The 13491-nt window shown below is 34.7% G+C and overlaps 1 protein-coding gene across 7 annotated transcripts in view; it reads right to left on the bottom strand.

Annotated features, from left to right (window-relative positions):
- CNKSR2 (connector enhancer of kinase suppressor of Ras 2) overlaps positions 1–13491 on the bottom strand; it is a 257093-nt gene that overhangs the window by 192173 nt on the left and 51429 nt on the right. For all 7 annotated transcript variants that reach the window (XM_070501997.1, XM_070501999.1, XM_070502002.1 and 4 more), the window contains exon 3: positions 6386–6588. In XM_070501997.1, the coding sequence (XP_070358098.1) occupies positions 6386–6588 (203 nt within the window). The remainder of the gene's footprint in view (positions 1–6385; positions 6589–13491) is intronic.

Raw genomic sequence — 13491 nt, 5'->3', positions numbered from 1 at the left:
CACTGAAGTTGGAGTTTTTGTGAATAGTAAGCATTTTTTCCTGAGCACCTTCACTCTTATGCCTTCAACAGTCAAAAGGTTTTCTGTGATATTAAAAGATATCCTATTGATGCCTTCAAAATAGACTGCAAAATAAACTTCCTATAAATAAAATTCTATATAGCAATTTGAAGTACCAAGGCGAAAAACAGAAAAGTGGTACTCTTGTTTAGCATTTGATGAGAGATACCAAGAGCAAATAAATGTTTTCATATGCCACATTTCTAAGAATCACTTCCTCAGAATCCTTAAAAATTAGTCAGCATTCAAAGGAGATGTAGCATGACAAAGGAATATAACAAAGGAGAAACAAGAAGGGCTTTGGTACAGAAAAAAAATAGATTCAAATTCTAATTTTCATACTCGAATAACTTCAGGCAAGTTACTTAATGTCTCATACATAAAATGAGGAGAATGATACCTGCTTTGTGAGAACTCAATGAACTGATATACATAAAGCATCTAGCTCAGTATGTAGAACTAAATATTTTGCCTATTCTTTCTTTTCCTTTCTCCCCCTTTCAAGTGACATAAAAATTGCAATAAACTAATCATATTGCTGTGCATGCAGATTCTCCCCAAAATGTAATAAAAAATTTAAAGACAAAAATATTTATTGTTGTTTTTTAAAAAAATTAAGCCAGTTGTTTAGCATCAAAATAACCATTAATTAACTGACAGAACTTTTTATTCTTCAACTAAAAAATTATACTGTATTGTATACCAAAGGAATAAACTAAGGTTAAAAATCCAATGCTTGGCAATATTCAATTGTAGTGACCATTTTAAGTCCTCCAAATTAAAGCAAATCTACACTGACATATCAAAATATTAAGAATTTTTGGTCAACATCACTTCTATGGAACTAAGTTTTTAAAGACTGGCACCTGAGCAAACATCTGTTGCCAATCTTTTTTTTTCTTCTTCTTCTTCTCCCTAAAGCCCCCCAGTGTATAGTTGTATATTCTAGTTGTAGGTCCTTCTGGTTCTGCTATGTGGGATGCCGCCTCAGCGTGGCTTGATGAGTGGTTGCTAGGTCTGTGCCCAGGATCCGAACTAGTGAAATCCTGGGCTGCCAAAGGGGAGGATGCAAACTTAACCACTCAGCCACAGGGCTGGACTCCTTTGGAACTTTTATAATTAAGTGCAAGTTCTAAGTTCTTCAAAAGCAAACAAAAATAAAAAAGACACGACACATTCTTACCTTATATAAAGAAAACATAAAGAAAGATCAGTGTTGTTCTAGAATTTAAAAAAATTAACTAAATGTATTTAGAGAAGAGGTAGGGAGTTAAATCATGATTCTACAGGTCACTAACAAATTCCGTTAGTGTTTGCCCTTTGATATTATATAAAGGGAAATAAGTTGGATATATTCTTCATATAGCTTTGGTGAACTAGGTCAATGAATTATAGAGTATTAGTGCTTAGAAGAGAACTTCAAATTCTGCAGGTCTTACATCCTTATTCTAAATAGAAAACAAAAACAGAGGTTAAGGTTCAAGGTTACCCAGGGCTAGAGGCAGAGCTGAAACTCAACACTTTCTCAGCCCTCTGCTCTTCTACTACTTCATGAGGCAATTTGGCAAAGATTCACAGTAATGCTCATGGAGAACACTGCTTTTTTGGCTTTTCTAGCATTGATTAATGTCTTTCGTTTCCTGTGTAGTTTGTAGGACAGACTGAAACAAGAGGGCATGTGGAGTGTTGTATTGTGCTCTTGCTGCTACCTAGAAAACATTTTTTTCTTTGAAAGGAATAAAAATATAACAAATACACACCCACTAACAATCTCTAATAAAAGTCTGGCTACCTGTCAGGAAAACAAACAGCCGCAACATTTCACCTGGCTCAGTTATTGATAAAGTCCTATTACAGTTAAATTGATTTCAGGACCTTCTGAAATTTACATTAACCAAGGAGCAGTTAAGATATTCACAGAACCCATGCAGAGGAGGAAGCAAAGTCAAGCTCTCAAGTATAGAAGTAGCACTGATCATTTGCCTTTCCTCTTTTCCATCACCCCTAAAAGATTAAGAATCTATGAAAACGGGAAGTTAATATTATATAAAACTATCCTGAACTATAAAGCATTTCACAGAAAAATTTCTTCAAAGAGGAGTTCTCACTTACCTCTAACTTACAACCCATCCATGCATTCCAGTTTTCATGACTTCTAGGTAAAGCTACTAAGCTGTTCTTGGTAAGGTCACATATATCCTGACTCCCTGATCTACCACACACTTTCAGTCCTTACCCTACCTAATCTCTCAGCAGCATGTGACCTACTGACCACTTCCTTTTTCCTCTAAAACTCTTTACTCCCACCTTAAATATTCTCACCACACACATACACAGAAAAAGTGACTATGTGAGGTGATGGATGTGTTAACTAATTGTTCTGTTTACGTGTGTTTAGATAACTGTGATAGCAGTGAACAAAGCAGATGAAAATCCCTGCTCTCTCGAAGCATATGTCATATAAAGAGTAGTCAGACAAAAGCAATATGAATATATAAGTAAATTATATAGTATGTTAGAAGGGTATAAACATTACGGAAAACAAATAGAGCAAGATAAGAGGAACGTGTTCTAAAACTCTCCTTAGACCACCATATTAATATATCCATGACTTTAACTATCACCTATATTTTAACTAGTTCCAAATCTCTAGCAACCATGTATCTTTTTCTGAGTTGCAATACTCCAAGGACCTTTTCGCAATTTATCATGCCTGACATTCAACACTCGTCTTCCACCATAACCCATTCCTCCTGTTTTGATAATGGCATTACCATCCACTGGGTCAGCAGTCAGATACCTCTTATTCACCCCCGATGTCTCTTTTTTCTTTAGTCTCTTAGATCTTACCTGTCACAGAGTCTTATTTATCGGCATAAATATCCCTCACATTCTTCTATCCTCATTGCTGCTTCTCTATTAAAAATCTCAATAAATAGTAGTGGAGAAAATCAGCTCTGTAGTCAGATGCCTGGATTGAATCCTGGCTCCACCACTTACTTGCCATTTGGTTTTGAACTTATCCTCTGTAAGTGCTAGTTTTCCTATCCGTAAAATGAAGCCAACCCTCCTAGGGTCCCTCTGATTAAGTGAGCCAGGCTGGCGGTATTAGCATCTGAATCACCAACAGTGCAGAAGCATGATTAATTCCTAAAATAGCCTTTTAACTGGTTTCCCTTCCTCCCACATAACTCTTCTCTAATCTTTCCCAACACTATAGCTCATGCAATCTTCAAAATTCACAGGTCTGACACAGCAATGACCCTAAACAGCTTCCCACTGCCTTCAGCAGAAAGTCCAAATGCCTCAGCATAGCCAAGAATTTTTTTCTTTTTTTCTCCTCCTTTCTTCTTTCCTTTTTAAAACTTAAGCTGTTAAAAAAAATCCTCATTATAGGCAAGCCAGCCTGGAGCTGAACTTTTCAGTGAAAGATTTTCAAAATATAAATTTCGGTTTCTTCAACAGAAAGAACAAACAAATGGGACTTCATCAGACTAACGAGCTTCTTCAAGATAAGAGAAAACAGGATTTAAACAAAAGAAACCCCACTAATTGGGAAAAAATATTTACAAGTCATATATCCGACAAACGGTTAATCTCCATAATATAGAAAGAACTCACACAACAACAAAAAATCAAACCACCTGATCAAAAAATGGGCAGGGGACATGAACAGACATTTCTCCAAAGAAGATATACAGATGGCCAATAGGCACATGAAAAGATGTTCAACATCACTGATCATCAGGGAAATGCCAATCAAAACTACACTAAGATATCACCTTACACCCATTAGAATGGCAAAAATAACCAAAACAAAAAGTGACAAATGTTGGAGAGGTTGTGGAGAAAAAGGAACCCTCATACACTGCTGGTGGGAATGCATACTGGTGCAGCCACTATGGGAAAAAGTATGGAGATTTCTGAAAAAACTAAAAATAGAAATACCATATGACCCAGCCATCCCACTACTGGGTATCTACCCAAAGAACTTGAAATCAGCAATTCCAAAATTCCCATGCACCCCTATGTTCATTGCAGCATTATTTACAATAGCCAAGACACGGAAGCAACCTAAGGGCCCATCAACTGATGACTGGATAAAGAAGATGAGGTACATATATACAATGGAATACTACTCAGCCATAAAAAACGATATAATCGCCCCATTCACAGCAACGTGGATGGACCTTGAGGGTATTATGTTAAGTGAAATAAGCCAGATAAAGACAATCTCTGTATGACTCCACTCATATGTGGAAGTTAAACATGTAGACAAAGAGAACAGATTAGTGGCTACCAGGGGAAAAGGGGGGTGGGGGTGGGCACAAAGGGTGAAGGGGTGCACCTATGCACGACTGACAAACAATAATGTACAACTGAAATTTCACAAGATGGTAAACTATCATAATCTCAATGAAAAGTTAAATATATATATATATAAATTTCGGTTTCTTTTTTCAGTTTACAGTCTCAGTAGAAGATTTTTAAAGTTATCACAAAGTTGCCTTGTTTTTTCCCTTCCATGTACTTTTATGGTCAAAATGTTAGACGGCCTTTGATTTAATTGATCACCATGATATGATATAACACAAAATAACCATTGTGAGAACCTTTGCAGCAAAGGAAGCCAAACAGATGATTTAAGTTATTTCCTTCAGGCTTTTTGTTACATTTTCTCTTCCTATGAAACAAACACAAAACATCATTGATTCACTTCATGGATTGCTATGTATGTGTCTGCATGTTTTTGTACGTGTGTGCGCGCGCATGTGTGCTTGTAGGAGACTTGGCATTTACTAAGAGCATCTTATTAGATGATAAAAATGATACCATAAAAAGTTAAATAACAAAATCTCAGAAACTCTTCTAGTGCTCTAGAAGCCATTTATGTGATTTTATAAAGTCAAACTTGTCATTAAAAATATTCTCTAATCATTCTATTTATTTATTTAACAAGTACTAGTATAAAGAAATATAATTAAATTTGCTATATACAAATATAGAGGCTGAGTAAATTTACAATTATAGGATAGGTGATAGTATAACTAAAATCAACTATAATTAAAGCTTTAAGCTTTCTGATTCCTGAGAAGCCCTCCTGAAATAAGTTTATTGCATTACCTAAGGACTAAGCCATATTTTAAATATAATTTACTTATTGACCACTATATAACTTGTAGAATTTATACATTTAAAGTACAATTACTTTAAACAATTGATAAATGTGGTTTAGACAATTATGACAACTAAATTTTAATGATATAATGCAAAAGAAACATGCTATCCACCAATTAATTGTCAAAAAGCTAATACTATACAGCTTAGTGTTCAGATTTGTATTTAGTATCATGTTTTATGTTATTAATATATATAAATTTAGACAATACAGAATTGAGTAAAATTACCTTAACTTTTATCTTAAAAATACAAATACTTTATTTTTGATATAAGGGCTCATAGTTTTAAAAAGCCAAAATATAATGTGTGTGTACATTCACACACACACACACACACACGTATATCTTCCTGACATTTATTCAAGAAAGAATTCTGGTAAAATTGTATATTATCAGAGCTTACTATGAGAGACAAAGTGTATTTTGAAATTTGATTATTTAACCATATAATACAGTACATACCGCTTATAAAAACATTTCAAAGATGAAAGTAAAGGCTTATTTCATTTTTTTAAACAGCTATAATCTTTTTACCATTATATTTAACGACATACAATTTTAATCTAACTTTTTTGCATTTTATATTATGAAAACTTTTGTGTTATTTTGTGTTCCAAGGCAAATGAAAATTAACTAGACTAGAAAAAAAGATCTAAAACTGTGTTTACGACATCCAAAACCGACTGCACAATGTGCAATATAATAAAGAATGAATAAAGCAGGGGTAAGGAGATATGCAATGCATGCTATGAAAGTGTCAGCATCTAATTACCCATTTACAACATTAAATAGAATCCTAATGGTCCTTAAATATGACCAATTAATAAAAAGAATAAAGAAACTCAGGAGATAAAGTAGTAGCATACATCTTATGACAACCCAAAATGACTTTGTTTATAAAGCAGCAAAGGTATTTTGAAATTGTCAGGGACCAATTATTGATTGTCTACTTAGCTGGATATAACATTTTACAAATGATCAATACCTATTTGATGATACCCCTATGTTGTGATGAATCACAATTAGACAATTGTTACTTGATATTCCTCTGCCTGTCTAATCCTTTCACAAGAAAACATGAAATAATGTTATATTCAAACTGGTGTCTGAGGGGGATTACTTATGAAACATATGGAAGACTTTACCTGTCCAACCAGGCAAGCAGACTCTTGGCTGCTCCAATCAGATCCACAACTGAAGTCAGAAAGTCGTTTGGCAATTTTCGGCTAGTTCTCCCATCATAATGGCCACTCCTTCTCCTCCCTGTTATAAAATTCTGTAGATTTTTTGCAGATGCATTCAACTTGTGAGAAAGGGTTTTTAGATTTTCTGTTTCCAAGCCATAATTCTGAATAAAAAGAGAGAGAACAAATATACTTAAACTGAATATTTATTTCTTAATTACAATATTTACTGAGTATTTTACTATATACAGGCAATGGACCCAGTTTTAAGAGTTACAAATGAATAAGAATAGGACGCCTGGCCCAGCAGAACCCGCAGCCAAGTGAGGATTTGGTGAAATGTCAGATAAACAAATTACAATAAAATGTGTTAAGTACTAATATGAACATGGAAAGATGAGGGCATTATATCTTGGAACTATGCCACCCAAGACAGAAAGATTATAAGGTCTCATAAGTGCATGTACATGTTTTTTTTTTTTTTTACCCAAACCTAAGTTCACTTACTTGTGAAATTCATTATTATCAACAATTATTTTTGAGTATCTATTCTATTAGCATATGCATAAAGCATATGCATACTAGGAAAAATTCTGCTTTCCCAAAGTGAGCAAAGTAAGCACAACTCAACAATAAAATGAAAAAGCAAAAAATAAATCATATGCAATATACCTTTACTCTGTGTCCTCTCCATAATGACTCACAAGAAATTTCTTTCATAATATAGTACCAGGGGGGCTGGCCCCGTGGCCAAGTGGTTAAGTTTGCACACTCTGCTACAGGCGGCCCAGTGTTTTGTTGGTTCGAATCCTGGGGGCGGACGTGGCACTGCTCATCAAACCATAATATAGTACCAGGAAAAACTCTGCTTCGTCAGGGGAACCAATACACTTTTTCCTTCTTATAATACAAATTATAAAACTAAACTTACTCTTATTTTTCTCATGGTTACATTAGCTCACAGTCAAACATGAAGCATATCTAAAGCAATCATAGTGACTTTTTGGTAAGTATATTTGTTTTCTTCTTTTCCTTGGTCTCATTTTTCAATTTCTAGTAATATTTATTATTTCACCCTAAATATTTTGTCTATAGATTATTGCAGAAAGAAGCTATATGAGTAAATATAAATAAGCTTTTTACCATATTCAATGGGAAAATATTGTAGGATCCTTTCAAATAAACTTTAGGAAAGGCTTCATAAGTTACAATTTTAAATTTTTATTTATAAATTTAATTTTAAAACTGCTAATTGTGAGCTGCAAAACACCTCTAAGAAAGGCTGGTTAACCTGATCAAAGGATGACCTTGATTAAACTACTTAGCAGCACATACGTTACGGTCATTTGTAAAATTAAAAGAAAACCACAGACCCTAAAGAATGTTAGATAGTATCTGAGGCCCAAACAAATTCTAAGTTTTATTTACCCTCCTTTTAGGTTGAGGAAAGTGAGACAAGGAGAATTTTTTGGTTTGCTTAAAGAGCTGAGTGTAGAGTAGTCAGACTTCAGAATGGGACTACAAGTCACCAGGCCACCTGTGAGGGGATGTCTCTACCACAATTCCTTAGCACCAATACTCTACTCCTGTTCAAGCAGGGTGGTGACAACAGATGAAGTAAAATGGAAGAAAAAATACTTGGGGTGAGGGCCGGCCCCATGGCCTAGTGGTTAAGTTTGGTGTGCTCTGTTTTGAAGGCCTGGGTTCGGTTCCCGGGCATGGACCTACACCGCTTGTCAGTGGCCATGCTGTGGCAGTGACCCACATACAAAATAGAGGAAGACTGGCACAGATGTTAGCTCAGGGTGAATCTTTCTCAAGCAAAAAGAGGAAGATTGTCAACAGATGTTAGCTCAGGGCCAATCTTCCTCAGCAAATAAAAGAAAGCATAAAAAATATTGGGGGAGTGAAAAGGGGAAGCAAATGGCACAGTAAATTTAGCTGCATTATTAAGTCAACAACCACTAGGTATGCACTTCATATGAAATTTAGGTTTATTTTTTCTATGGTAATTTAAGAAAAGAAAGATCTTAGAGGAGAAAAAAGGAGGGACTAGATGAGGGTTTGGATGCATAAACATTGAATACCAAGTTATGTATATTACCACTAAAGGTTTAATAAAGTCTGATTGTTCTTTGCTGGGAATTTACATTTTTATTAAAAGAGCTCTTTTTTTGAGCCATGGATTTCTTTTTTTAAAAAAACAGTAAATATTCACTACAAAATATGAATTGCAGTATTCTCTCAAGTTAAAAGGTTTGGTTTGCACAAATAAAACATTCTATTCAAATTCTATTGCATCTGAGCATGGATTATCTATGAAACACTTGGGGATTTTTATCCAGCTTGTCACTATATTAAGAAGTAAATCCTTTTATAAGTTTATTAAAGATATTCTCTAATGACTAGATAAGAACAATTTATATCAACTAAATTCAAATGATAGTTCTGAAGTGCTTGAAAGAATTTTCAGAAGTTTTTCCTTGTGTTAAAGCATTAAAGCATATGCAGTACAACAGTGTTTGTATTTTTCATTTTTGTATATTAATGATTTTAGCGAGGATACATTTGTTTACAAATAAATTATAATAATTTCGTAAAGAAGCTCAAATTGTAATTGTTTACTAGAGAGGGACCTACTCAATCAAATTGGTAATGTAACTTTCACTCTGTAGCCATTAGCCCCCACAGAAGATGAATTTAAAGTCTCTCTTGTTCTCTCCTTTTTTTTTTTGTGGGTGAGGAAGATTGGCCCTGAGCTAACACCTGTACCAATCTTCCCTTATTTTATGTGGGATGACACTACAACACGACTTGACAAGCAGTGCTAGGTCTACTCCTGGGATCTGAACCTGTGAACCCTGGGTCGTCAAAGCAGAGCATGCAAACTTAACCATTATGCCACCAGGCCAGCCCCTAAATTATCTCTTTATATATAATATTAGCATTGTAAATATTTTATTAGAAAAGGTAAAAATAATTTAAAAATAATAATACAGATCTTCCTATAAATAAAAACCTGAAAGCAAAGTAAAAATACTTTAAAGCCTTCAAAATTTAAGATAATAGTGAAATTATTTTTTTTAATACAACTCAAGAATTAGGGAATAGAAAAATCTTCTGGACAAAACTCTGAGAAGGCCTCCTAATAACCTACTAAAAATATCCTGTGTGGAGCACGGGTGAAAAATGAGGAAGACAGAGGAATGCAGTGGCAAGAAGAGAAAAAAGATAGAAAAAAGATATATAGTAGAGGATGGAAAGCGAAATTTTTAAAACTTATTCTAGTTAACAAATATAACTAAACAGATAATTCAAAAGCATTTTTTAAAAAATTCCAAAGAATATAAAAATAGATTAGAAGCTCATCTGTACACAACAGTGTCTATGTGGTACTATTTTCACAAAAAGGATGGATTAGTCAATCTCTCAAGTTAATTTTTATCATCACAGTTCTCAGTTCTAAGTAGCTCAAAATCAATTACTAACAACAGATATCTTCTTGCTATTTCCTTCATGAAAGTGGATGGTTTGTTGTGACTCTCTAAGTCACCAGTAAATCACACTCCTTTGCCTAAAATGTAAAGAAGCGACAAGTAAATGAAGCACACCTTTGTTTTTAGCCAAAGGTATACAGACAAGAAGTACTGCCTCAACTTTTAAAAAATGCTGTTATGGGCCTGCCCCATGGCCTAGTGGTTAACTTCAGTGCACTCCTCTTTGGCGGCCTGGGTTCAGTTCCTGGGTGCAGACCTTCACCACTCACTGGTGGCCATGCTGTGGCAGTGACTCACATACACAATAGAGGAAGACTGGCATGGATGTTAGCTCAGGGCTAATCGTCCTCAAGCAAAAAAAGAGGAAGATTGGCAACAGATATTAGCTCAGGGTGAATCTTCCTCAGCAAAAAAAATATATACATATGCCTGTTTATTCATTGCAGACTTGCTCCTTACTGGATATGCATGGGAAAACCAGGCATTACTATTGGTATAGAAAGGACTACTTCCAGAAAACAAAAGCTTGGACATGAAATGTACTTAGCTATTTTCTTTGTCCTATGTTACTTATTTGTTCATATACTTAGTCAATAACATGTCTGTGGGGAACCAGTCATGACTCTACACTGATCCAAAATAGCCAGTCTAGTGTTAAGGAATTAGTGCTAAGTTCAGACTATTCTTCTCTTTCAATTATATGCACACAAAAGCACACGAAAGAAATGAAGGAATACACTTGATATTTTAGAAAATTGAGTTCACTATATCCTCACTAATGGCAAATTCTCACTAAACACTTAACTAAACATATTCAAATACTGGCACCACATATTTTACAATGTCAATGCTATTTTATTCAGAGCTCTTAATTTGAATGCATCATGTAGCAGGTGTTTAGGTCTTATAATATTTTGTTTTATAAACATGAGTGAGTCCTAAAAGGATTGCTTTAATGAATTTTTTTAGAAATGAATTATTTTGAGATGAATGAACCAAGTAATTATGTTGCAAAGAAACAAATCCTAGCAATTGCAAACATCAAAATTTTCATGCAAAATACCTATTAAATGAAAAGTACATGAAGAATGAAATGAAAACTGCTCTTATCCTGTCATAAATAATTCACTTATACTTCTCAATAAAAGGTGTATTGTCAGAATATGAATTAATGGCTATACATTAAACTATAAATATTTTATTTATGCCTTATTATTTCAGTCACTGTGCTGTGCTCTCTACTGAAGCATACTAAATGATAGCATAACAGCTTAAAAGAGTTAATATACCTCCAAATCATGATCAGCTTACCTCTTTCTGGAATAACATGGTACAAACAATACAGTTGGTGCTTAATAAATCTAAGTTGTATTAATGAACAAATTACTAAATAAACCTTTGATTTTCATCAGCTGCTATAACATGTATTCCCCATCAGGACTAACTTTAAGACAAGGCAAATGAATATTCCATACCTTAAAAGAAACAAAGAAATTTGGTAATTCTTTTGTGTCTTCCTTATACTAAAAACAGAAACTTCAGAGTCAGAGGTTGTGTATGCAAGAGAAAAAATTACTTCTCTGGAGAAAGGCAGTGAACTTCATTCAGTAAGATAACATTAATTTAACATCCTCTATGAGCTAAGCACTGGGAAGAAAGCATACTGGAGGACTGAAAAATCTAAGCAAAGAATTATAATGTGATACAAAGTATAAGTTGCCTTTCTTCCCATCTCTTCCCATTCTGCACCAGCCATATCAAAATTCCCATTTTTCTCTGAACACTCCATATTCTTTCACAACTCTGTCTTTACACACAATATTTCTTCTGCTTAGATAACTTTTCCCCAAGTTTTTGGTCTTGCAAACATCTACTCATGCTGCAAGTCCCAATGCAAATCCCACCTACACTTCCTGGACCCCTCAGTTGTGTTCATCGTTTCCTTCTGAACTCTTCTGGGATTTTCTTTAAATCTATAATCATTTAATAACTGTTGTCTTCTTTACTGGACTGTATACATCATAAGAGTGCAGACTATGCCTTTTTCATCTTTGTATTCCCCGTAGTAGTGCTGTTTGAGCCTGAATATCTAATTGTTAAAAGTAGAAATAAATACAGCAGATATAAGGAAAAAGTAGAAAGGCCAGTAGACATTACTTTCAAAGAGAAAACACAGTTCCCCATTCCCAACAGCACAACTCCTGGTCTAGTCAACACACCTTGCTGATAAGAGATCTCACCTTCTGATTTTATAGGGGCATGTAGAAATAAATCAGAATTCATTGCTCAGAAATCTGCTTTATCTTCACTGGAAAACATCTGTTCCATAAACTAGAAGATATCTGCATTTTTAACTTGCTGATGTGTAGCCACTAGGAAGTGGTGAAAAGGAAGTTTAACATTTGACCTCTTTGGGGAATGTGACCAATTTATTGGTGAATAAACACAGAACGAATTTAACGTTTTATTTTTTCCCAAGAAGATGGTGCAACACTATGGTGCATAAAGCCAGAACCGTAGAGGGATTAAAACTCAGCATATGAAAATATTTATTTACCATAACTCCATGACTCAAACATTAAAATGGTCTGGACATATATCTCTGATGCCATCCTTTTAAGTAAGTTTAGGTCAGCAGATTGTTTATGGGCCAAACTCCAAAGGCTACAGGTCTAGACTATCATCATCAATCTTATTTCCTTCTTCAAATTGGCAATGTGGAGCCCAGCACATTAACGGTTCATCTATGTGAAGTCTAGTTTATGAGAGACACACCTTGGACTTTAAGCTCTGACACATCCAACTATTACTGTTACAGAAGATGTGTCAAATAGGGGAGTGCTAGATCAGATGCCCAGCTCTAAGCCACTTCTATTGCACCTACATGCCTGACTTGCATTTGGAGACCGGTATGCAAAAATCACTGTGGACTCTTATCTTACCCTGAGTACTCTCTTTTATTTCAGGCACGATTTCTGTGATTTGATTCAGATAAGGAATAGAGTGCATGTGCGTGTTCTGGTCTGAATTGATTTCTCTTATAACAGGAATAGAGAAATAAGAGGATCCCCAAACTATCATGTGAAAACTGTATCAAGTCTCCTTTATTGCTAGTTTCAAAAGATATTCATTCAGCATCTATTTTGCCAGGCATTTGTGCTACACACTAGGTGTTCAATAAGCACAGTCACTCTTCCCACACAGCTTATAGTCTAGTGGAAGAAACAGACAGTAAACTGATAAATACACAGATAAATATATAATTACAAAATGAGATGAGGGTTAAGAAAGAGAATAACAGTGAGGGGCTAATTTTAGACCAGGCAAGGATGAGGAATGATCAGGGAACGTCCCTTTGAGGAAATGTCAATTAAGGTAAGACTAAAATGTATAAGTGGGAGGTGTTACTCAACCAATCTGGTTTCAGATTCTATTCTTCTTTAGAAACTTTTTTCAACCTGGTCTTTTTTCCTTGCCTATCCTGTTGGTTTTTAGTGAAATTTGATGACATTATTGACGTTGCTTAATGAAAATAACACTCTCCGTTGCTTTTGTGACAACCTTTCTGAG

The sequence above is a fragment of the Equus asinus genome, chromosome X, assembly GCF_041296235.1.
Source record: "Equus asinus isolate D_3611 breed Donkey chromosome X, EquAss-T2T_v2, whole genome shotgun sequence".
Lineage (NCBI taxonomy): Eukaryota > Metazoa > Chordata > Mammalia > Perissodactyla > Equidae > Equus > Equus asinus.
The sequence above is the reverse complement of the archived record's forward strand: the minus strand, read 5'-3'. Positions and strand labels throughout refer to the sequence as shown.